The 27032-nt window shown below is 41.5% G+C and overlaps 1 protein-coding gene across 4 annotated transcripts in view; it reads right to left on the bottom strand.

The window, feature by feature from the left end:
* LOC140736833 (very long chain fatty acid elongase 1-like) overlaps positions 1 to 27032 on the bottom strand; it is a 94640-nt gene that overhangs the window by 25492 nt on the left and 42116 nt on the right. For all 4 annotated transcript variants that reach the window (XM_073062791.1, XM_073062793.1, XM_073062790.1 and 1 more), the window contains exons 2-4: positions 13017 to 13118; positions 11368 to 11455; positions 237 to 427 (exon numbers count right to left, since the gene is read on the bottom strand). In XM_073062791.1, coding sequence (XP_072918892.1) covers positions 237 to 427; positions 11368 to 11425 — 249 coding nt within the window. In that variant the 5' untranslated portion in view covers positions 11426 to 11455; positions 13017 to 13118. The remainder of the gene's footprint in view (positions 1 to 236; positions 428 to 11367; positions 11456 to 13016; positions 13119 to 27032) is intronic.

Here is a 27032-nt window from a genome sequence, read left to right as displayed (position 1 = left end):
GTTTTTGTGATATGAAAGAAACACAAGTCACAAGGAGAATGTGGAATCCCTACTGCAGGGAATTCCAACCTTTTTAATGCTATGGACCAATACCATTAAGAAAGGGGTCCTTGGACCCCAGGTGATGAACCCCTGCTCTACACAAATACAGGCCAATAACTTTGCTGAGATCTTTGATAATATAAACTTCATAAGCAGAACTCTCCAAAGCTAAAAGAGAGCATAAGTAGACTTACCTCATAGACTATGAATATCGAGAAAAACACCAGTGCAAAGTTATAGCAAACCATAATCTTCTTGAGATCGAAGGGCATCCTGCCAGCCATGAGCTTGGGCCCCAAAGACAGTACAAAATATACATAGAACAACAGGACAGCCGTCATAGGGACTGGAGACACCATGAAGGGATATTCTTCAATCCTTGGGTCTGCAGAGAAAGAATGAGGGGGGGGGGGGATAAAAAGATGCAGAGTAATCATAAAGCTCATTAACTTTCTGCAACCAAATTTTGACAACCAGTTCCAGAAGAAACAGGATAAGAAAGCAGGCTCTAAGCTTCCTTTCAGGAAGCATCAATTAGAATGCTTGATGCTAGAAATATTTTTTTTAATTGTCAAAAATGTTGGAAATGCTTTGGTTTGGCAGTAACTATGAAAACTAACACTGAATCAACTTTCTGATGAAAGGTATTGAAATGAAACATCAGCAGTTTCCTTCTCCACAGATGCTGCCAGTCTGGCTGAGTATTTTCAGCATTATCTACTTCAACCGCCAACTTTCTCATCATTATCAAGGCTAGCATTCATACTGGGGCAATCACTATGTTTCCTTGTAGTTTAGACATATTTTGTATGCAAGCGGTGATTTTATTATCTGAAGAGGCAATCAGACTCAAACTTGACCTCATAATTCAGAAACCACTTCTCCCGATCTCACTACAGAAACCCTTCCGTCCAATGCAAAACACCAATAGCAAAATCTGAGCACAAGATTCTGCAGATGCTGGAAATCCACAACAACACACACAACATGCTGGAGGAACTCAGCCAGCAGCATCCATGGAAAGGAATAAAGAGCCGATATTTTATACTGAGACCTTTCATTAGGACTGAAAGATGGGCTGAATGGCCCAATTCTGCTCCTATGTCTTATGGACTGGAAAGGAAGGTGGAAGGAGCAAGAATACAGTGGGGGGAGGGGGGGAGAAGAGGAAACACTACAAGCTGACAGGTGATAGGTGAAACCAAGTGAGGAGGGGGAGGTAGGTACATGGGAGATGGAGGGTGCTAGAAGTGAGAAGCTGGGAGGTGATAGATGGAACTGTAAAGGGCTGAAGGAGTAATCTGATAGACAGTGGGCCACATGAGAAATGAAAAGCAGCATCAGAGTGAGACAAAAGGCAGGTGAGACAAAGGGGTAAGATGGGAACCTTAAAACCTGGCCACCCTCATGACTATTACTCTGATATATTAGGAACTTTGCCAAAGCAACAAAATTTCTGCTCAAAAAATCTCTGGACTGCAGTTTATCAATTGCTCAGTAATAGAACTGATGACTTCATAGCTGTCATATCCCCTCATACTATATGAGGTGTGTTAGTTTTATTAAATGTCAATTGTAATATGCACCACAAGAGAAATGGATTGCAAAACCTGCTTTTATTCCGATCACACAGGACCCAGCATGAATTCTATTTACTGTGATTATAAATAGAGATTTTTATGTAATCCATACCTGGATGAGGGTGGTAATTAAGGATAACATTAGATTAAGTATATAATCAGATGAACAGAAAATGGTTATAAAAGGAGTGAAAACAGCAAGCCAGAGAATTGGAAGATGTACGGTAAGTGGGAAATGTTAACAAAAAGATGAAGTGGGAGACGACAGACTGTGGTAGTTAGTAAACAACAAATATAGGAGGATTGTAACTGCTACAGTAACAATGCAGAGAAGGGAGTACTAACAAGATGATCACAAAAAAAGGACATTTGGACAGATTAAAATGTAATGGAGAGGACATCCTAAAGACTATTGACATTAAGATAATAATTATTTGCTTTCCAAAATACTTGATGTCATGGAGAATAAAACCTAGATGCCTTGGGCTTAATTGACTGTTGCCCAGTGTTTGAGATGTTGATGTATTAGAACATAGAACAGGACAAACCTTTATTTATCCCCCTCCCATCTGCTTTATTATCAAGGTCTTTCCCTTCAATGAATACTAATGGAGTGGGGGGACTACATAAGTAAAAATACAGTACAAGAGACCCTCGATAAAATACCACTGCTCCTTAAAGGGCTGAAAGGCGTGCAGACAACACAGCAATGAGAAGAAGTCTAGACAACATTAAGGATCAATAAATGGCCTTTTTCCAAGTTAGTAGTAGTCTGTCACTAGTGGAAAACCCAACTTACTTGACTAAACAAAATGAGGAAGCAAAATGCAACAAGTGCAGATATTCTAGCGATCCAAATCTCTGTGGGAAAGCAAGTGACTAGTACAGCCTGTAGAGGACTCAGACACGTTGAGAAAGTGAGCGAAAGAACAGCAGATGAAGCACAATGTGTGAAGGTTCTATTTTATACAGTGGTGGAAACAATAGGACGGAAAGATAGAAAGAATGAGTTAGTGACTTAAAAACTGGTAAGAAACCAGCAGTCATTTGCCAGCAGGTGGACCATTGGTGAAGAGATACAGCTGTTTCTACGCGTGGGTGATATATTAGTTTCCTTATGTGAGGGAGCAGGTGAAGGGTTTGACGTTCTTGTTGCTGTTTCTTCGTGTGGACGATATATTAGATTTTTGTGTTAGGGAGACGGCTGGAGGCTTGGGGATCTGTGTTCTAGCTGCCATTTTCCAGGTGAGTGATCTGTTAGCTTTTGTGCGAGGGGGGTTGGGGGGTTGGGATTTGCAAGTTTTTGTTTCTTTTCACGCAGTGGGGGGAGGGGGTTGACGTCTTTTTCAACCATTTCTCGTGTTTTTCTATATTTCATGGCTCTCTGGAAAAGACGAATCATGGAGTTGTATTCTGCATACATACTTTGATAATAAAATGAGCCTTTGAAACTCTGAACCTTTACTAGGAATACAAATGGTATTCCTGTCTTGTCTTTGTCTATTTTCTTTTTGGCAAAACATTGGTGCAAAAGGAACCTTGCTAGGAATCTACGAAGTTCTGATGAGATTACATTTCGATTCCCACGTTCAGTTTTGGTTTCCTTACCCAGAGGAAGGCAAGCTGAGCTTGAAGTCAGTACCACATAGTCACCAGGTTAGCTTAAAAAAAGGGGGTTGTCGTCAAGCAATTAAGTAGCCCGTGCACTAGCACTTCAAGTTTAAGTTTATTGACATATGACTGTATGTATGTGTGTATCTACATAAAAATCAAATAAAACAATGTTCCTCTGGACTACGACTCACCCACAAAACATCACACACAGTACATAAAACAAAATATTACCATATAGTACAATACAATTAAAAATGCATGTAGTACAAAGTACAGGTCAACAGTAAACAGTGCGCTGTCCCAAGTGACAAGGCCTCGATGGCAGCAGTGTATTCATTAGTCTCACAGCCTGAAGGAAGAAGCTGAAACCCAGTCTGGCAGTCATAATCCTGATGAGCATACCTCCTGTACCTCCTTCCTGATGGCAGTGATTCTAAGAGATTGTGGAATCAACAATGCTTTGGGCCCTTTCTCTGCAATGCTCCTGGTAAATGTCAAAAACAGGGAGGAGAGACACTCCAGTGATCCTTTTGGCAGATTTTACTATCCTCTGTAGGGTCTCGCAGCTTCTATGCCACACAATGATGCAGCCAGACAAGACACACTGAATGGTGCTCCTGTAGAACATTGTTAGAATGGGGGCAGTGACCCTTGCATGCCTCAGTCTCCTCAGAAATGTGTAGACACCACTGTGCCTTCTTGACTAGTAAGGTCAGGTTGTAGGTCCAAGTTAGATCATCCATTGCATGCACACCAAGGAACTTTGTGCTCTTCACTCTTTCCACGGCAGAACCATCGATGTGGAATAGTAAGCGCAATAATCAGTGAATTCGATGATGTGGCTCGAGCCGAATCTGGCAGTGCAGTCATGAACCAGTAGCAGGCTGAGCACACAGCTCTGGGGGCGCCAGTGCCCAGCATGGAGCTTGAGATGCTGTTGCCAACTCTGACCAACTGGGGTCTTTCCATCAAGTCGTCCAACAGTAGAACAGTGATGCATAACACATAGCCCATAGGCCGCATATCTGCTGCACAAGATTGGTCTGTCTGCCCTGCTCATGGTGAAACATCTCACTCCTCAGGGAACTGGGCTGCCTATCCCTGCTGCAGCCTTTGCCACCGGTTCTTGGGAGTCTTCAGGATGCTCCCAAAGCTGAAGTTGGCAGTGTGTTCAGCCGAAATATATGGTAACCAATAGATGCAACTTACTATCTTCAACATTCCCCAGTCATTCTTCCCTCTGCTCCCCCACACTAGACCTGGCAACAAGAACCCAGTGGAGTGATACTCTGGTACTACATCAGATCTACTGCAATCGCCTGCACCCAGCGTCCAGATTCAGGCATAGAGTGCTGCTCGGCATTGACCGCCACTGAATGACACTGCGGACTGATACTGGTGGCACAAGTCACCAGAACACTTCAACACATATGGGCACAGGCTTGGCAAAATGGAAAGGAGAACTGACCAGTGGAGCAGTGATGGAAGCAGAGGAATGGAAACAAGTAGATCAGTGTACAATCAGTGATTTGTGTAGCAAGCTTAACATGGGCATCTTTAAATAACAGCTATATATTGTTAAAATAAAGCAGATTGAAGCCATCGGGGTTAGCCTGGATTGGAAATTCAGCCCTCCTGCAGAAAATATGTGTGCAACACTGATTAAAAAGAATGGGAGCTGGAGCTCTAGCAGATAAATTTTTTAAAAGTTCAAAGGAAGATTAATGGAGTAAACAATCTTTTCAGCAAGAGGCAAGCATTAGAGTTATATTCTCAACATAAACAATTGAGATTATCCATTAATAACTGAGATTAATTTTTTTTTAAAAAAGCATAGTGCTGCACATCTTTGAAATTCTATTAACTTGACTTCAAAGAGGCTTTACATTCAGTTACTAAACACATTCAAGGATGACATGGATATTATGCAGTAATACAGTAAGGGAACAGGCCCTGTGGCCTAATTCAGCCATACCGACCAAGGTGCCCACCTAACAGAGTACCAGGTTCTTCAGGGCTGAGGGAATATGTTGATCAGCAGCAGCATGGATATGTACAGTGGATCAGAATCTGATTTAATATCACTGGCATAAGTCATGAAATATGTTTTACAGCAACACTATATATTGCAATAATAAATATTATTAAAAATAAATAGTGAGGTAGTGTACATGGACTCAATGTCCATTCAGAAATCTATTGGTGGAGGGGAAGGAGCTTTTCCTGAAACATTGAATGTGTGCCTTCAGGCTCCTGTACCACCTCCATGATGGTAGCAAAGAGAAGATATATCTTCTATATGGCAGCGCGACGCAGCCTGCAGCGGCCACTCTGGAGCTATGTTATTTGTTTTATTTGTTAAGCGGGGTGTCGTGCGCAATCCTAATCTGATGAAAAACGGATGTGGGAGCACGGAGGAACATCTGGAAATCTCCAGGAAGGCCTTCTTTGTTGCTGCTGCTGCTGTGAGGTCCGGGTCTCTGCTGAGAAGAACAGGCCCCCAGTCCTCGGGGTTGCATTGCTGGTGGCCGTCGGCGGGGATGTCTTAACATGCTCGGCAGAGGATGGTGCTCGGAGAAGCTGTGCCGGAGGGGATGGTCGGAGGCTCGGAGGTTCAACAGACTCGGAGTCCGCTGCCGTCGGGATACTTTCACTGTGTGCTGTGTCTGCGAGGCTGGGTTCGGCGGAGATTTCATTGTGTGCTGCGTCTGCGAGGCTGAGTCCAGCGCCGTGGAAGTCCATAGCGGAGGTATTCCCTTCTGCCGCCGGCGTGGGATGACGAGTCTATTGGGACCCTGAGGACTTGTGGAAACTGTGTGGTGGTTTCTTTCAAACTTATAGTCTTTTAAAATCTTTGGACTATTTTTACTGTGCCCATGGTCTGTTTTTTTAAAATCAATTATGCTATTGTTTGCACTGTTGTAACTATGTGGTTTTGTGTAGGTCTTGTAGCTTTAGTTTTTGGTCTTGTTTTGTCTGGTGGATTTGCAGCTCCTTTCCAGGGAACGCGCTAAGATGGTAGTGCGATATTAATATGCAGCAGCCTCTCCGGACTCTGGATTGGGGATTGCCAAACGTTATGTGGATTTTCTGGTGTAGTCTGTTTTGTCACATGCTTTTGTTGATATCATTCTGAAGGAACATTGTCTAATTTTTTAAACTGCATTGCATTTGTGGTTTCTAAATGACAATAAACTGAATCTGAATCTAAAGAGGGTACGTCCAAGGTAATGGTGTCCTTAATGACGGTTACCGACCTTTTGAGGCATTGCCTCTTCAAGATTGTCTCGATGCTGGGGAGAATAATTTCTCATGATAAGAGCTGGCAGAGTTTACAATTTCCTGCAGCATTTTCCAATCCTGTGCCAGACGACGATGCAACCAGTTAGAATGCTCTCCATGATACACCTGTAGAAATTGTCAAGAGTCTTTGGTGGCATGCTAAGTCTCCTCAAACTCCAAATAAAATAAGACACTGTCATGTCTTCTTTGTAACTGCATTAATATATTGGGGCCAGGATAGATCTTTAGAAATGCTGACACCCAGGAACTTCAACCTGCTCACGCTTTTTCCTACTGATCCCTTTGGTGTGTCTTCTCTTGACTTGCCCTTCCTGAAGTCCACAATCAATTCCACAGTCTTACTGACATTGAGTGAAAGGTTGTTACAACACCACTCAACTAGCTGGTGGATCTCACTCCCAAATGCCCCCTCATCATCATGTGAAATTCTGCCAACAATGGTCATCAGCAAATTTAGAGATAACATTTGAGTTGTGCCTAGCCACACAAACGTGGATATAGAGAGAGTACAGCAGTGGGCTAAGCACACATCCTTGAAGAGCACAAAGGTTGTTTGTCACTGAAGAGGAGATGTTATTTCTGATCCACACACACTGTGGTCTCACAGTGAGGAAGTCACGCATCCAGTCACAGGGAGAGGTACAGAGGCCCAGGACTTGGAGCTTGTAGATTAGTTTTGAGGGTTTGGTGATGTCAAACACGGAGCTGTAATCAATGAACAACAGCCTGACATTCACAAGATTACTATTGTCCAGGTGATCTAAGGCCAAGAAGAGAGCCAGTGAGATTGCATCTGCTACAGACCTATTGCAGTGATAGGCAAATTGCAGCAGGTCCATGCTCTTGCTTAGGCAGGAGTTAATTCTGGATATGACCAACCTCTCAAAGCAGATCATCCTGCTCTTCTTGGGCACTGGTATGATTGTCACCCTTCTGAAGCAGTTGGGAACATCAGGAGATTAGCAATGTCCTTGAACACTCCCAGCAGTTAATTGGCACAAGTTTTCAATATCCAGCCAGGTATGCCATCAGCGCCTGACACCTTGCAAGGGTTCAACCTCATGAAAGCTGTTGTGACGTCAGTCTGTGAGACAGAGGTTACAAGGTCAACAGACGTTGCAGGGATTTGAACTGATGCTGCAGGATGCGCAGATATAATTTTATTCACTCTTTCAAAGCGTGCATAAAAGGAGATTAGGTCATCCAGGAGTGAAACATTACAGCCATTCATGATTTTATTGTTATGTTTTGTAACTCCAAAACATAAAGCTAATGGAAGTAAAAAGACGGGAGGCTCGGAGAACAGTTCTTTGATCTTTTCTTGATGAGGCACACACATATCACATGCTGGCAGGATGACACGTGTCCTCGACATACTTTTATAGATAACCAGCAATGTATTATGTAAATGACAAGATGCTTAATCAACTAATATATTAAATACACAATACTCTTTCCTGCTTAGCTATAAACTCCAACTCAATAGACAATGCACATCAACATATAGACACAGTATACTATATAATATAAATACTATAGGCAAACATACATAGCATAGTAAATGTTAAATTGCCCCACTCAGGCCTAAAGATTTAATCGCTGTGGAGGATTTATTTTTTTATTGTGAGGTGACATCTTTCTTTCTTGACAAAGGAGGTCATTCTGCTTGCAGATGGGACTTGTGGCTGTGAAACAATCGCAGATTCTGGGGCCTCCTCTGTGGTGGTTGTAGGAGTTGATATTGAGATGGTAAGAAGTGATTCTGACACCTCTGGACACCTTTCTTTTTCTAGATTGTGCAGCCTGATCTTCAGAGTTCACTGGAAATTTATCTTATTAATCCTTCTATTGCTTCCTTTACTATCTGACTTCTCCCCTTGGTTTCCTCATCCACAGCATCATCCGACAAATCCTGTTTTTCTATTTTCACTGACTCCTTTCTTTCTGGCCTTCTATTTATCCAGCTGGGCTTTGGTCTTTACACCAACTTTTAGAAGCAGCTTTTTGTCTCCCACTTGAAGTTCATGTAATAACCTTAATGCATCCACAGCAGATTCTGGTTCTTCACACTCACAAAAGCCAAATGTTTGCAAATTTCCTGAAGCTCCTTGAACTCTCTTCCAGCTTAAAACCAAGCCACATTTCGCAAGTGACTGCCTGATTAATGTATCAGCAGCTTTCTCAGATACATTGCCTATGAAAAGTGTAGTTGGACCACTGTTTTCATCACTTTCACACTTCCTCTGAGCAGCATGACCCTTCCCTGGTCTGATATGCTTTCCAACCAGAGGCACAGAGGTTGGCACCGACACCAGTTTGCCCTCTGTTGGGCAACGGTTCAGGTTGTACAGCATGGAGACAGCTGTGTCATCATTCTGTACCTTTCTTAATTCGCTTTCAGTTAACTCTGACAGGGAATGTGGGATGCAAATGAATGATGGATCTCCAATCAAGTTGCAGTTGTCTTAGCCAATCACACCCCCACAATGCTGGCCTGCCCATTTTTAACAACATGAAAACCCAAAGTGGCTTGTTGTATTTCACTGTTGCAAATGTCATTCCCACACAAGTTACCTTTTATGTTCTTAGTTGGGTATCTGCTGGTTTCAGTTCAGTATCTTTGAAATGCCACTCAAATTCATTTTGTGGAATGACAAAAACAACCAGGCCAGTGTCCAATTCCATTTTAATTAATTAGCCATTCACTTCTGATGCAAGCCATATTGCTTGTCTATTGTTAGTTTTCACATTGTAAATCTCAAGGCTACTCAGTCCCATGCCATTCTCATCATTATCAGTTTTTTCAACCCCGCCCCCACTCCCCCACCACTCCAGCTTTAAAAGACTCAACCAATCTGTCTTGGCAAAAAACAGTGAAGCCAGATGAAAAACAGATGAAGCATTGCTACATCCAAAATGGCAGAAGTGAGCCATGTTTCCATGAAGCAAAGTACACAGCAGTCCCTGATGTCCCACCTGGTGCAGCAATCTTGCACCAAGTTCTTTAGTTTTATTTTCCAGAGACTGTACATTCACCTGCAGGACAGTTGTGTGTGGGCGGTCCAAGGCCTATGCATTTCAATCGTACCTACAGACCAGCGCGCCTTCCCCACTTGTTTTCTTTAAAGGGAACTGCACTCATGACCTGAGCCTGTCAACCAGGGTCCATTAATTTTAAGGATTGATAGATTTTTTTATATATATATGTCTTAAATCAATGTTGCTTATTGAAGCACCCATGGCTGTGACTTGATTTCAGCTGTAGTAGTCCTAACCAAGGATATTTTATGATTTCCGTCAGAGCTACACGCAAAGAGACGCCAGTTATTGGTGCCATTTTGGGCTGCCATCATCCACATTGGTAATGAATGGTAGCACAGGTTCAAGGAACCAAAATAATGCAGGAAAAGGATATTTAGCCCTGAGACCTTTCAATAAGATCATGGTTGATTATGTACTTCAAGACCAAGGATCAGATATCAGTAGAATCACCAAAAGTTAAATATAATTGATTCTGGTTATAAGCACACATTTGAAACAGTACATTTTGGCCCAATTAAGTTGCTGCCCCAATTAACCCAAGTTTCATGGAAATTGTTAAAATGGTATAAAAAAAAACAAACTGCTATTGAATTGAGTAACAGATTATGTATTTAAATGAAATACAGAAAAAATTAGAACACTACCAACGTTATTACAGTACTATAAAACTGTATTAGTTCCTGATTAGTTGCTAATTTTTACAGTGTTGGCTGCCATGTATGGGTGATCTAGGGAGGGATACACCTCTGGTGAGGGGGCTTTTTTGTCCATTCTGGGGTAGCTCACTCACCCTTGGTCCCTTCTGGACCTCATCTTTCACCTGTGGCTCCAAGTAGCTGTTTGCACGTGACAGCGGCCACACGCTGGTACACTGCTTTAACAGGCAGACCAAACCAGGTGAAGATAGCTGACAGGCCTCATACCCCAGCGAGATAGGGACATGCCTGTCCTAACATGCAACTTCAGCTCTACCATACTGGGTGGATAAAATCAACAGGGAGATCCAACCATAGAACATTACAGCACAGAAACAGGCCTTTTGGCCCTTCTTGGCTGTGCCGAACAATTTTTCTGCCTAGTCCCACTGACCTGAACCATATCCCTCCATACACCTCTCATCCATGTATCTGTCCAAGTTTTTCTTAAATGTTAAAAGTGAGCCCACTTCATCTGGCAGCTCATTCCATACTCACACCAATAGAAGAAGTGAAGAAGGCCCCCCTAATGTTCCCTTTAAACTTTTCCCCCTTCACCCTTAACCCATGTCCTCTGGTTTTTTTCTCCCCTAGCCTCAGTGGAAAAAGCCTGCTTGCATTCGCTCTATCTATACCCATCATAATTTTATATAACTCTATCAAATCTCCCCTCATTCTTCTATGCTCCAGGGAATAAAGTCCTAAACAGCCAAGATGCTGGTTCTGTCATGCTTTGTGGAGAGTGAAGCACATGACAAGGCACAAAAGTAATCATTGTTATCCACTGCAACCAAGATACATTCCAAGTCAGGATGACTACTCACACCACTAGACTGAACCTCCAAAGTCAAGAAGTAGAACTGTCCCAGTGCAAGAGCTTCTGCACTGTAAAAGTGCAGAGTCTAACAGCTATGCAAATTCACGTGACTGGTGCCAGTTAGAAACTGTTCAGCAAGCTTCCTGCACCAATTAAGCGGCATAGTGTCCCAAATAAATGTAGGGAATCCGGGCTCTTTTCTCGATTAGCTTTTGTTCTTCGAGAGTTGTCCCAAAGACTATCGAACATTGATTACACAGTGTCAATGACTCACCTCCTTTTAAGAGCACCTCGTAAACCTGGGCAACCCGTGACCCTACCTCCGCCAACATTGTTGCGTTTCAAAGTGATACTTCCAAAGCCTAAGGGATACAATACAAAAGGTATTAAAAGTCAACATTTTATACGGCCATTACAATAAACAAATCACAATAAAATTTAAGCCAAGCTACAAGCAGCATTTGAATCAATGTTAACACTCTTACTGTGAGTTTGATTTTCAAAATGAGCAGGAATTTCATGAACTGTCTTTTGAAAAGGAGACAACTGAATCAATGTCTGATAATAAAAGACAAAGCAAACATTGAAGAGCAATAAGTTTCATCAATCTGCATTTTTTCTTTAAACACAATTGGGGAATGGATAATTTAGTTCAGCAAGCACAACAATGATAAATCTGGGGGGAAAAAATTGGTTGAATAAGAGGAACAATATTTAAAAGATCCATTTATGAGGAGAGTGGCAGAAGACTGTTGAAATAGCGAGTACACAATGTCATAAGCCTAACAAAGCTTCAGCAATGACAGGCCCAAGGTTGGATTAAGGCACATCTTATTTATTTAGAAATACAGTTCAGAACAGGCTCTTCCTGCCCAACAAACTAAATCACCCAGCAGCCCACTTATTCCACCCTAGCCTCATCACAGGACAATTTACAATGACCAAAAGGCCTATAGACAAGGAATTAGAAGCTCAGCTGAGCTTCTGGTTAAGACTTGGGCAGTAGCCAGGAGATGAAAACAGAGGAATGAAGTCATTTGATTTTTCCCGAAGTTTAACAACATGGTACAATTATTCAGCAGGTCCAAGCGGATGCTGTGGAGAAAAAGACCAGGACGGTGGACTCACTGAAAGGAGATCAGATTTGAATCTGAAATTAAAACAGAAGAATGACAAACACGAGAAAATCTGCAGATACTGGAAATCCAAAGAAACACCCAAAATGCTGGAGGAATTCAGCAGGTCAGGCAACATCTACGGAGAAGTATAAACAGTCTACATGTCAGGCAGAGACCCTTCAGAGTCCTGATGCAGGATCTCTGGCCGAAACATCGACTGTTTACTCTTTTCCATAGATACAATTCAGATGTATAAAATACAAAATTAAATCAGTCCTGTAAACAAAATTATCTAAGGTTTTATGTTAATGCCAACATCCAACACATTTATTTTAGGTCAATTATCAGCATCCATCATGAAAATGACTTCAAACGTTTGACACAAGAATCAATTTGCAAAGCCAAGAGTGAACATTGAGGAGAGTGAAATGAGAGGGAAAAGGAAGGTGTAAGGAAAGAGCAAAAAGTGCTGATGGAGGAAATGGAAATTCAGGGATAAACAAAGTTAGCAAAAAGAGAAAATGAAAGGAAATGAACATAATATCACTGTCTCAGATTTCTCTGGTTTGATTGGATTGCCTTCCCCTTCAGAAGAATGGAAAATACATTGGAAACAAACAAATTAACACAGGAGGCCATTTATTGTCCTTAAAAGTAGAATAAAAGTTCAACATGATCAACAACCACTTTAAAAGTCAGTCAACTCCTTAATGCTGAAGCCCCATTCTCCAGAAGTGAAAATGAAAGGTGGCTTGCGAAGCAGTCTGAGGAATTCCAACCCCACAAGTAATAAATAACTACTAACTTGTTTAGATGCTGTACAAGGTTGCGACCACAGGTTCAAGCACCAAGAGGAACCCAATTTCGATAGTTATCTCCTGAGTGGGGCAGTGGTTTGCATAGAAATCTGGAAAATAAATAGGACAAATTGAATAAAGGTACAATTCGTATCGTGATCCATCCTTCATGTAATCAACACCAACAAGGTGGGGGGGTGTGTGTGCGTGTGTGCGCGTGCGCGTAAATACACAGACACACACACAAAATTGTCCTGGAGATAATGGTAATGCTTCGTCTTCTTGAGCTGTTGCATTCCTCCTGTTGACGATACTTCCAAAAATGCTCCTGTAGAGGAAGTCCTTGGCCTCAAACCCAATACAGGTGTTCCCCTCCCTCCTTTTACAAAGGTAGAGCGTTCCTACGAAACCTTTCTTACACCGAAATGGCGTTAAGCAAAGAACCATTAATTTATATAGGAAAAATTTTCGTAAAAGAGAAAATCCTCTTTGTACTGCGCAAACAGATTAACTAATGTAGGTATTTGGTAAAAGCAAAGTGGCATAAAGCGAACATTCGTAAAGTGGGGGACACCTGTAATGGTATTTTCCTACTCATGATGCTGTGCAGCTTGGCAGGTAACATGCTACTTCAGGTTCCCATACATCTTTTGGTGGCAGAGGTTTTGGCTTGGCCACTATCTTTGCATACTGTCCATCTGCAAGTGATCTCTTGTGCACAGATTCCCATCCATCTCACTTTTCTATTCAACTCAGACCAAGTGCCCAGCCCAATTATTATTACTGATGTCCTTGGACTGTGACAGGAATCTATTAAGTCTCTTACACCTGGAAAAACCTCATGCAAACAGCAACTCTCCTGATTACGGGGTGATCAAATAATATTGCAGGGCATGCTACCCTATTCACTATTCCGGAATCTCAGTTTTTCTGGCCACATGGATTCACTAAAATCAATAGAATACAGGATTAATACCCAGTCAGGGAATAGAGCTACATGGAAGACTTATGCCCAGGTTTAAAATAAAGGTGACTAAGATTGATATTAGAAATACCTTCATACATCAAGTCCTCAATATAGACAGTTAGCAGTGTGCATTTTTTTAATATATAATACAGATACACAAAGAAGAATTTATGGCCCATCCGTAATTGTCCTTGAACTGGAGCAATTAAGTCACTTTGCATTGGATGTACACCCAATCCTCATTATATGCGTCTTCAGACTTGCGTATTCACAGTTATGCGAGAAACCTATTTCTACCAACATCTCCTTATATGCAACCAAAACTCAGTTATGCAAGGAGCAATACTTTCCCGCCAATACAAGTCATATGCGCACGCCTCACAATCTCACTCCCGCTAGTCTCGCATCGGTTTTGGCAAGGTGTGGATGAGTGATCTTGCGCTCTTAAACTTTTGTTGGTTTTACCTACGGTGCAGTGAATTTGTGCTTGAAATATTTAACTATGCCTCCTAAACATCTGATGTCATGTCCTGGGCCATCAGCCAAGCGGCAGAGAACCACTTTAACACTTGAAAAAAGTTGGAAATTATAAACAGCACGGCATCAGGTAAAGGTAACACAGCTCTGGGACCCTACTGCCGGGAACAGAATCTTGTCTTTAAAGTTATTTTGTTACTTGACAATGCACCAGCCCATCCTAAACATTTGGTCAGCATTCATCGTAATATAACAGTGCATTTCCTGCCACCTAACACAACATCGCTGATTCAACCACTCGACCAAGGTGTGATCCACATTCAAGGCATTTTTTTTTTAATGGCGAACTATCTCTCAGATGCTGCAAGCAACACAATTTTGAAAATCCTGGGAGGTTACCAACGGTGAGGGAATGGTGGAAGTCGGAACACTTGGCATAAATGGTGATGGACATGGACCCAAGTTTAGAACAAAGTCAGCATTTCAATCATTCCCTGCCGTCAACACTTCTTCCCTACAAGCAAACTTACGCTGAAAAACAAAATGCTACCAAGCAAACAACCCTCAGCACTTTCTTCAAACCGGTGTCATCTCCTGCTGCCGGCAGTTCTAAGAGTTCTGTGAGTCTTCCTTCACCCCTTACTGTGCTTGATGATCCTGTCGACCCACAACCATGCACCTTATCCATGTAAAGCTGCCTGACACCACAACAACCACTCATCTCCCAGAGCGAACACACCTGCCACTGTTAGTGAGTACTGTACACCCTAGTATGTTAACTTTCTATGATTTATTACATTGAATATGACCTTAAATTGATGAAATATACAGGTAGCCCTGAGTTATGACCGTCCGACTTACGAACAACGAACCGAGGAAAGAGAATGCCGTCCGCCATTTTAAGTCCGATTGCGACGCCTTAAGCCATTTTAAGTTGTTGCTGTTGACACTGTGTTGAGTGTGTAACTTTGTATCTGGCTTAAATTTTTCTTAGCAAGATTCACCCTGACCTGGCCCCCCTCCCTTTTTCAGTCAGCTGGTGGCGCAGTGAGATCAGCGCTAGGCTCGAGAACAGAGGTTCCCGAGTCCGATCCAGTGACAGATCGCTCCCGAGCGCGCTGTCCATCCGTGCCGGGTTGATGTCGAGCTCGCAACTCAACCTCATAAAAAAAAACACTGCCACCTCCAGTTTTAATTCCCACGCGGAATATTGTGGAGGATCAAACCCAGCACAGCCCCTACATGACCCATTTAACCTGTCTCAGTGTGGTGGACTTTAGGACCCGGGGAATTCAGTGCTGTGGTCCCGACGGAGCTCAGGACCTGCTGCCCGCAGTGTTTCTGTTCCATTGACAGGAAGCGATCACAATTGAAAATATTGTGGAAATAATAAAGCGTTTGGAAAGAGGTGAAATGTCATCGGTCATTGGAAAAGCGTTAGGCTACAGTCGGTCAATGATTGGAACAATTTTAAAGGATAAAGTGAGAATAATGGAGCATGTGAAAGGCCCTGCCCTGATGAAAGCTACAATTATTACTAAGCAACACAGTGGTTTAATTATTGGAATACATACGTTTCTTAAGTGTTTTATATGCATAGATAAGTAAAATATTTACTATATACACCAAGACAAATGTTTGACTGACGCTAAATAATACCAGATGTACTTGTTCTGACTTATGTACAAATCTGACTTAAAGACGGACTCAGGAATGGAACTCGTTCATAACCCGGGGACTGCCTGTAATATGAATGTTGCCTTGTCGTACTGATTTTGTGTTGTATTGGTATGAAAATGTGAATAAATTACAGATAAAACATATTCAGGAAGCCCTCTGGAACACATCCCTATTTTCTCCATTTAAATAATTATTCACATTATGTGTCGACTGCAAGGAACGTATCCCCCGCATACAATGAGGAAAGGGTGTAAATCACCTTGCAGACCTCCAGATCCAGCCCTGGCCTCATGCATGCCCTCTACACTAGTGCATGTGAAAATAGATGCAACTGCAGAAGAATTGCGGAGTTAGGAAGAATAGTTCAAAAAATAAATTACATTCATTAGGATGAATTAAGTGCGGCCTGTGAACTTTATCAACTTTACATGCAAACTGCATCCAGTTGTTTCATTAACAATAGCTCCACAACCAGTCTACATACAAACCTACCCGAGTTTTAACAGTCAAAAATCAACTCATTAAACTAAAATCTTGTAATAGAGCAGTGAAACATGAGCAATCTTAATTGCAAAACACAATAGGGTTCTATGAACTTTTCATGTGTACAGGTTGGTAGGGCGGAAGGCTTTGCTGTTTTGATGTGGCTGTTCTGCCGAGCATTGAGTGCCAAAATGTGGTGACGCTTGTGGGCAGACACCAACAAATTCCAGCTGCTCACGCAAAAAGATTCATTTCACTGTACATTTCACGTGTGACAAATAAATCTGAATCTACTGGGAAAGTGAATGAGATGCAGGATTAGCTATGACAAAATAGGCTCAAGAGGCCTGGTGGCCTATTCCTGCTTTTATTTCTCAATCCCCATCTTCCTTTAAGGAGAACTACCTTTAAATGCCAACATTGTAATCAGTGTTATCATACCATCCATTCAACAATGGAACCAATAAATGACATTAATCCTATGAGATCTAAAGTGCAGACGGTACAAGACAATAGATTAATACGAGTCATTAATACGAGTTAACTGGATGCAGAGTAAACAAAGCTTCATTATCTGTGTTGTACAGTGAAAGTAGTTTATCTTTCCAGATGTCTCACCAAGTTTAAAAAGCAGGTTGCGTTTTTCAAGCGCCAAAACGATGACAAATTCAAACAGACACCGAATACAAAATTACAATAAGGTTCAGAACAGCACACAAAAAATGCTGGACAAAGTCAGCAGGTCAGGCGGAATCTATGGAAATAAAGAGTAGGCATTTCAGGCCGAAACCCTTCTTCAGGACTGGAAAGGAAGGGGGAAGATGCCAGAGTGAGGCTCAGTGTCAGAAAAACAAAACTGCACCAAATTCAAAATGCACTTCAAAATTTTACATTTAACGTAGTGTAATTTTAGGGGAAGGAGGGGACAGACTTTCTCACAAACACAGCTCTGGTCTAGCACGACCGAGTGGAGGAAAGGAAGGCATTCCATTTTCAATATTCTGCCAAAGAAGGAATAGTTTCAGGACACCCGTGGAGCTGAATCCCTCGAGGGTATGGGGGAGAAAGGCAGTGAAGCAAAAGGCAGCAAAACAACATTTTATCGGCTGAAGAATGTTGCATTCTACAAGTGTTTACATTGAATGCCTTACACTGAGTATCAGCTGGGGCTCTTTTAGCAGCCGTCTTGCCCTGGCATCAGAACGCTGCCAGATCCAAGGGACTTCAAAGCAAAAATCCAGGCTGTCATTTTAGTGCCGTGGTTCCTTAAGGGTGGTACAGCCAGGGGGTGGCAGTGGGGATTAGCTTCTGCCACCTATTAAATGCTGCCAATGGTGTGCATCTCAAATAGCCTCTGACAACCAAGTCCAGCTCCTGACCCTCACATGTGGCTTGGTTACTAAGCCCACCACTTCTACAGACAGAAGAAGGGGCAAAGGCAGATTACTGGTGTCTTAAAACCAGTCACTTCAGGCAGTTGGGGGCTTGTCAGCCATGGCTGACAGCACATTTAAAAGGAAAACTGATCTCAAACCTCCACTTCCTTGCAGCTATACCTACATGGGGAAGGCTTCAGGAGTAAACCCCTAGGGAAAATCCAGAGCTGGAGTCCCTAAGGCAGTCCTACATCCAGTTTGAAGTTGACCAGCAACTCCTGCGAGGTCACTGGTGCCAAACTGCATCGATCCAACAGCTGCGGGAGCCTACTGCAGGAGCAACAGCTTTCTCTCCAAATCGTACTGCCCTGGCCTACATACTGGCTTGTGTATCATATAGGCAGCTGGGACGCAACATCCACGCTCAACCCCGACCAACGGAAGGCCTCATTCCAGTGTAGTACTGAGTGAATGCCAAACTCACTGCCAGGCAGTCTCTCCAACGACAAAGTTAAGGCTAGGGCCACACGTACTCTTCTGAGTAAAAGACACCATAGCAATATTTTGAAGAGGAGCAAGGGAATCTTCCTATCTGCTCTAGTGAATATTTATCACAATCAACATTTTATCTAGCCGTTTACTTGCCTGGGAAATTCTTGTGTCCAGGTTATTATTACAATGACAACACATCAAAAGTAAATTCGTTGAAAAGTGCTTTGCAACATTGTAAAAGCCACATGAAAAATGCCACAGAATTATAAGGTTACCGAATTGAAGCAGGCCATTCAACCCATTGAGTCTGTACAAGAAAATTTTCATCCCTTCTTGGCCTGCCAGATCTCACTCTTTTCATGACATAACCCTTTTGAACACCATGATTACATCTGCCTCACCTACCTCGACGCACAATCACAATCCTGCAGTACATTCTAGATCAAAATCATTTTGAAGTTATCTCTCCTGTTCGCTCTTCCAATCACCTTCATTCTGCAGCCTCTGGTAATGAACACCCCCCCACCGACAGTGCTTCCCTCTAATTATATGGACTGAATTATACAAACACATTACTGAACCTTTGAAAACTGAGTGCAGACACAGATCACCAAGACCATAACACTCCATACCTCACCCATCCAAATTTCTCTTAAATGTTGAAATCGAACCCACATCCACCACTTGTGCTGGCAGCTTGCTCCACACTGTCACCACCCTCGGAGTGAAGAGTTTCTCTCTCATGTTCCCCTTAAACTTTTCACCATTAACCCATGATCTCTAATTTAGTCTCACCAAAACCCCGGTGGAAAAAAGCCTGCTTGCACTCACCCTTATCTATAGCCTTCAAATTTGTGTGGTTTTGATATATGTGCAGCACCATCCACTGCTGTGATTACATGTCGATTATGACGAGAAACCATCATTGTAAACATAGAGACCACAGATGCTAGAACATGGAGTAAATACATCTGCTGGAGGAACTCAATGGGTTGAGTAGCAACGTGTGGGAGGAAAAGGAATGGTCAACATTTTGGTTTGAAGTTCTGCAGCAACATTCCTCCAGCAGATTACTAGTACTTCCATCACTGTTACTTGCTTAAATAAACAGCAATCCGAGTTCCAGATGCTAATCCAGCAAAGGTGCTGTGGAGGGAGTAGCAAGGGGGCAACCTAGTGCGATACAACTGAATAGTGGACACAACAGACATATTCATCATTCTTGCCAAAGACAGGCCTCAGCCATTAATACCTCAAATACTTTCCATTCAGAGAGGAAAAGGACACAGGGTGCCAGTGCATGAGTGACTCTGTAATGGGGGAGTTAAAACTGTCGGATTGCCAGTGAAAATAGATGGGGCTGTTCACTCATCATGGCACATATTAGCCTTCACGGCATTTTCTGCACAGAATGAGAGACTGTGCTTGAGGAAAAAAATGTCATAGCACTAGGCAATGAAGAGATTGTGTCAACATCCATGCCTTGGGGTGTACAAGACCTGTCCCAACAAGCTACTTATTGGTCAGGTGGACTAAAGGGATCTTAAGAGATATCCAGTAGCCCATAGCTCACAGTGTCTATCAGATGAAGTTACACTCCAGAAGAGTGGTCAAGGAAAAGTTCACAACTAATCCAAGACAAAAATGTGACTTGGGGTGAGGATATAGTTTAAAAAGAGAAAAAAAACAAGCACAGCTTTCAAAGTGTGAGCATATGTTGATGCTCCCAGGTACAGAAGTTGAAACACACTGAATATCTCAACAAAGAATGCATCTTTCAAGAATATAAAGCACGTTTTTTTTGAAAGCCATGGGTTTGCACTGTTCATGACCTGATAGCAAGAGCTACTTATGTTGGCCTCAAAGAAAGACCTTCAACAATGGAAGTCATTACTGCATAGAAAGGCATTAAACAAGTCAGGAAAAGTGGGATGTCCTTTACACTTCATTTGAGTTGTCCAATATTAGGGCATCATTCACACAGTGATCAATAGGAATATTTTTTTTCATATTACCAATCAGTTTGAAGAGACACAATTCAGATACACAAGTCAACCAGTTCAGTGAAGCATCATTGAAAAATGCTCAATTAGTATACTTTCTTATGCTGTCCATGTTGAAAGTTAGAAAGCAGATCCCGTCATCCCATCAATCCCTGAATTGTCCCAAACACTCGGTTCTGTTGTATCTGTCGATGTCCTCTGCCACATCCTGGATACAATCCCAGGCATCACTGCTCAAGGCCTCCAATGCAATCCAAATTTGATTCAGCCATTTCAGTAACTCCATAAACAAATGCACTTTCCCAAGACTCATGGAATCTCAGTCTCACAAAAGCACATCTTACTTGCCTGAAGTGATCTTAAGTTTCTCCAAACATGGACTTATTGATGTCCACTCAATGCAATGTATCTCACTGCAAAAGGTGAACTGAGAATCACTCAGTCAAATTCTGATTATGCTGGATGCCTTGAGCAATTATGCAGTGAAGACAATTTAAAAGAGTTCCAAAGTTCCAATTAGTGCTTGGACTTGTTAATGTCAGCTCAACGTAATATATTCAGTGGGCACCAAGAGGTTGAAAGCAACTACAACCAACTGAGCATTGGAGACAATCCACAGTCAGATTGTCAGGAGTGATCAACTTTGTAACTTCGAATAGGGCCAGCACAAGAAAGAACAAGTTCAGTATTTACAATCAAGCTTCAAAACCTGGTCCTTTATCTCCTCTTGCACCTGGATCCTCAACTTCCTAAATAAGGAGACCACAACTCAGTGCAAATCGGGAACATCTCCTCCTGCCTGACAATAAACATAGGTATACCTCATACCGTGCTTAGCTCACAGGTCTACTCTCGCTGTACTCATGACTGTTTCTATAGATACAGCGCAAATGCAATCTGTAAATGAGCTGATGACAACACTTGTTGGGGTACAGGAATGAGATAGGACAACTGGTTGAGTGATGTCACAACAACAATGACCCACTCAACATCAGCAAGACTATAGAATTGATTGTGGACTTTAAGAAGAGAAAGTTGGGAGAACACATCAATCCTTTACGGGTGGTCTGGGTTAAAAAGGGTGAGCAGCTTCAAGATCCGAGAATCTATCTTGGGGCCATCACAGTGATGCAATCACAAAGGTGGCAAGCCAGCAGCTCTGCTTCATTAATTTCAGGAGACTTGGCATGTTCAAGACTCTTGTCAATTTCTGCAGATCTATGGTGGACAGCGTTCTGAATGGTTGCCTCACCCTCCAGTAAGGAGGCTCCTTCAGGCCTCGTTCACCTCAGCACTGAACTGACGTCGCAGCTGTGGCCTGCAGCCATAAACACTCGCCTTAGCGGTGACCTGACTGTAGCTGTGGATTCACTTTCGGGGACTCTTGGTCAATGCTCTCTGTGTTATTTGTTTACTTTTTTATTGTTTGCACGATTTTGTTCTTTTTCCTCACATTGAGTGCTTGATGGTCTTCGTTGTGCGGCGGTTTTTGTGGATTCTATTGTTTCTTTGGCTGCCTGCAAGAAGATTAATCACAAGGTTGTACATGGTATACATACTTCAATAAAAATGTACTTTGAGCTTTGATTATCTGGTTTCCTAGCACATCACAAAGCTGTGCAGGTTGGTAGATTAATTTGACTCCTGAAAAAAGTACCCCTGGTATAGGTGGGAGCAGGAGAACCTGTGAGGAACTGAACAATGTCAGAATAGACGGGATTGCTTCAAGAGCAGACAGTGATTCAATTGGCCAGAATTACAGAATAGAGGCTTTGTTCCATTACACAACAATATATAGATAAAGGAGCAATCAGGTCCCTTCACAATCCCCTCTACTCCAAGCAGAGGAGCCCCAAATTCTCCAATATAGCCTCATGATTAAAGTCCCTCAGGTTCAGAATCACTTTGGCAAATCTTTTCTGCAGCTTCTCCAAAACCTCTCCCCAGAAATGGACATAATCCATTCATGGCCAATCTATATTTCATAAAGGTTTATTTTGACTTTGTTCTTTGCCATTATTTATCAAGCCCAGGAACTTGCATACTTTCTCAACACATCCTTCTATTTTCATTTACCTGTACACGTATAACCCAAATCTCTTACCACTAGAATCTCATTTTTAATTGAGCTCTTTAGTTGAGTAATGCCTTAGATATTTTTTCTACCCGATATTCACATCTATATACCTTTTTAATATAGCACGTGTGCTCTCAGTTCATGGTGCATCAAAATTTGTGCCATCAACAAATTTGGAAATTGTACTGTTCTAGTGAGCTTCCAGTCAGTTTTCAATCTATGTTGCCACCGTACCTTTCATTGTACGGGCTTAATTTCTGATGACAGGCTTTATCAAATGTAAATCCATGTGCGTTTCCCCTCTATGGCTCTCTATTCCCTGAGAGGCAAAAAAAATGATAGTCAAACATGATTTCCCTTTAACAAATCCATGTTGGCTCTCTATGGTCAATTCATACATGTTCAAACATATGTTAATTTTATCCCTAGGGTTTTTAAATGAATTCTCACCACTATGGTTAAAGTGACTGAGTTCCATTTTCTTAAAGCAAGGATGCAACACAAGGATATGTACCATTAAAAAAAAGTACAGTTGAAAAGTACCCATTTAATCCATTTTAACACACTTAAAATGCTGGAGGAACTCAGCAGGTCAGGCTGCTCTATGGAGAGGAAAAAGAGTCAACGTTTTGTGTCTGCCTGTCCTGCTGAGTTCTATGCGTTACTCTTTATTTCAAGCATCGTCAAAATCATGTGTTTGTTTACCCATTTAATCCAGTTCCACACAAGCAGCATCCTACCTTATTTCATCTAACACTTCTGGCACGTCCGATTCCTTCCCAGTTCCCCTTACATACATCCGTACGTTTTTGCTGAAACTTGCAGTTCCACATTCTAAAGAATTTTGTTAGTTCACTCTGAATTTCCTCTCAATTTTTGACCCATGTTTGTAAGTTTTCTTCCTTTAGAGTTCGAATATCGAACGTCATGCAAGAGAAATGTTAAGTATAAAACAATTATCAGTTTATCAAAGGATAGCAGACAGATAAATCTTACAGAACCACCCATTCCTGTACAACAGGAGAAGAAACAGGAAGTACTTGGTGAGTCAAGAGGAAGGGCTCTTGAAAGTTTAAAAAAAGCCTAAATTGTTAGCGACTCCTCAATCATGTGGCATGTCAGTCGAACCAGACCAGTTCTCATAGTCCACCATCAACTCACAAACCTTCCTAGATCAAACTAAAAGCACTCTTGAATGCAGATGAATCTCCATATTCTTACTCGTTAGACGATCCAAATAAAAACAGTAGAGCAGGATAGTGTACACCATGGATCCAAGAACACAGCTTTGTGTGGGAAAGGTTTACCTTGGAAAAGGAAGCTGTAGGATACTGGTAAACCATTGCTAGGATACGCTTTTGAAACATAGTAACAACACGATTACAAATTCAAGTTTCCCATGTCATGTTTGTCCAGGCAGGAATGACTATTAATGTATTAATTGAAAGCAACACTTAAAATTTTAAATTTCACATCCTCTCAGCCCTATCAGCTGACTCAAAAGATAATTTCATTTTCAAAGTCAAAGTAAATTATCAAAATATGCATATGTTACCACATACTCCATTTAAATTCATTTTCTTGCAGACTTTACAGGAAATTAAAGAAATACAAGAGTATTTATGAAAGATGATACATAAACAAAGACTGGCAAACAACCCATGAGCAAAGACAAATTTTGCAAATAAAAATATTAATACTGAGAACATGAATCCTTGAATAGGTTGTGGAATCAGTTGATAGTTGAGGTAAGCATGCTAGTTCAGGAGCCTGATGGTGGTAGAATGATAACTTCACTGAACCTGGTGGTGTTCTGATTAATACCTCCTGACTGATGGTAGTAGCAAGAAGGGATTTAAAAGCCTGGATGGTTGGCGGGGGGGGGGGGGGGGGGGGGGGTGGGGGTCGTGATTTCTTGTGGCAGTGCCCCTTGTAAATGTGCTGACTGGTGGGGAGGGCTTTGTCTATGATGGGCTGGACTGTATCCACCACTTTCTGTAGAATCTTCCTGTGCGTCTCTTCTGAAGAGACAGGGTCCTTTTTTTAGTTATTTCAAAATGAACTTGCTTCTCCTCTTTTGTCATTAGTCTCTCCAAATACAAACACAACCAAGTGCAGAGGACCCGGGATAGATGAACATCAAATTCCAAACATGGGCAAAACAAAAAAGCTTCCTTTGGACCTGGGAAAAGCAAAAATAAACATATAGATCTAAGGGTTCTATTTTGTATATGAATTGTTACCACCCAATCACAAACAAAATTTCTAGGGAGAGTTTGTTGAAAACCTAAAGAACCGGTCAGTAACACTGAAGACCAGTCAAGAGGGCCCTTCCTCACTTTGGTAAAAAAAAAACTTATTCAACTTATAATTCTCAATTATCCTATGAAGAAATAGATCAGCATAATAAACAGTGGAAAAGTACAGAATTCAGGCATTTTAAACATTTACTTTAAATCTGAAGCAGGAAAGTAGTGGGTTGGTGTAGAGAAGACAGAGGTTTACTTTATCCCGTCTGCTGACTAATAAATTTCAAATATGAAGGGAACAAATACAAGTCCAGATTGCAACTAATAGCTACCCTCATTTCAAATCTCAAAGACAATATATTAACAGAGTACACAGGTCACCATACATTATCCTGAGTTTCTTTTTCTTGCAGGCATTCCCAGTACATAAAAAGAAACAAAATCAATGAAAAACAACACCACAAAGATGGACAAGCAGCCAATGTGTAAAAAACAAAGTGCAAATACAAAAAGTAATAACAATAAACAAACAAATATTGAGAACACGAGTTGTAGAGCCCATAAGAGTGAGTGCTCTCAGTGTTGGGGAGAATGAAGTTATCCCCTCTGGTACAAGAGCTTATGGTTGAGAGGTAATAAATGTGCCCGAGTCTGGTGAAGTGGGACTCGAGGCTGCTGTACGCCCTTTCCTGATGGCAGCAGCGAGAAGAGAGCATGGCCTAGACTATGGAGGTTCTTGATGATGGATGATGCTTTCCTGCAACAGCACTCTTTGTAAATGTGCTCAATGGTGGACTGGGCTTTACCTGTGATGGACTGAGCTGTACCCCTTACTTTTTGTAGGTTTTTCCATTCAAGTGCATTGGCATCCCCTTACCAGCCAGTACACTCTCTACTGCATGTCTACAGAAGTTTCACAAAGTTTTAGATGACATGCCGAATCTGCACAAAATTCTAAGTAGAGCACACTAGCCAAAACTCTTAAACTCTACTAGTGTCAGAAAAAAAAGTGCTAGAATTTAACTTCAAGAGTAAAGACAAATGAACCCCACAGTTAAGAAACGACCAATAAATACTTACGTCTCCCATGCATCACACAGGATTAAATTGTCAACCCATCATTTATATGGTTCTTGCACACGAAATTAAAAACCAAACAGGAATTTTTGAATTAAAAAGTCCAGCATTTGATTATAGGTTTTATTTTGAGAACTTCTTAAGCATGTTTAATGTTGAAAGATCAAAATGCTGAAACAGTTCATCACTAATCAGGGATGGAATGAAAATATTCAACTCCAAAATAAAATAAAGGTCAGTTGATTCAAAGTTACATGTGCTTTCTGTACTTCAGAATATTAGTCAGTTTCATACATGTAGGTCTGCTCTACACTCAACATTTGAAATAGAATGAACTATCTAGTAGAAAAGGGATAAATTATTCAATTTTGGTTCAGAATGTCACAGACCAGTTCAATAGTTTGCATGGCTTGTGAATTTTCTCCCCCCCCACCCCCCAGCCCTTTTGTGCATCGAGTGTTGGTCTTCTATTTTTGTTTTTTATTTTTCTTAATTGGGATCTTATGGGTTTCTTGCCTCAAGCTTGTATAATTTATACATTCTTTGATAATAAATGAACCTTGCTGGAGTTTCTGGTGCGTACTGAATACAGAAATTTCCAGTCTTGTGTTAGTTAAGAAGAATGCTGTGAAGTGGAATTCCCAACAAAATCAGTTGCAACTACAGATAGTTTTAATTACTTACCAGCTTTCAAAGATATTCTCAATGTATAAGTTAAAAAAAAGGACAAAAGATGGCAATGAATTCAATTCCTCTCCATGAAACTAACTGTTGTCCACCAGTGTAATGACAAAATGATTTAATGTCAAGAAAGAGTTATTAAAAATTGATTAAAATGAATACATTTTTAAAGAAAATTCCCTGATTCAAAGCTAGGCAAAACAAGATGATTGATTTTTTTTGGACTTGTCCTTAATAGCAAACTTCTATTAGATATAGGAGCAGAATTAGGCCATTTGGCCCATTGAGTCTGTGGCACCATTTCCTCATGGCTGATCCAATTTTTCTCTCAGCCATAAGCTCCAGCCTTCTACCCGTATCCTTCTGTGCCCTGATCAATCAAGAATCTATCAACCTCTACCTTAAATATACATGAAGACAGGACCTCCACAGCTGACTGTGGCAAAGAATTCCACAGATTCA

The sequence above is a fragment of the Hemitrygon akajei genome, chromosome 12, assembly GCF_048418815.1.
Source record: "Hemitrygon akajei chromosome 12, sHemAka1.3, whole genome shotgun sequence".
Lineage (NCBI taxonomy): Eukaryota > Metazoa > Chordata > Chondrichthyes > Myliobatiformes > Dasyatidae > Hemitrygon > Hemitrygon akajei.
This window is presented reverse-complemented; position numbering and strand designations above follow the sequence as displayed.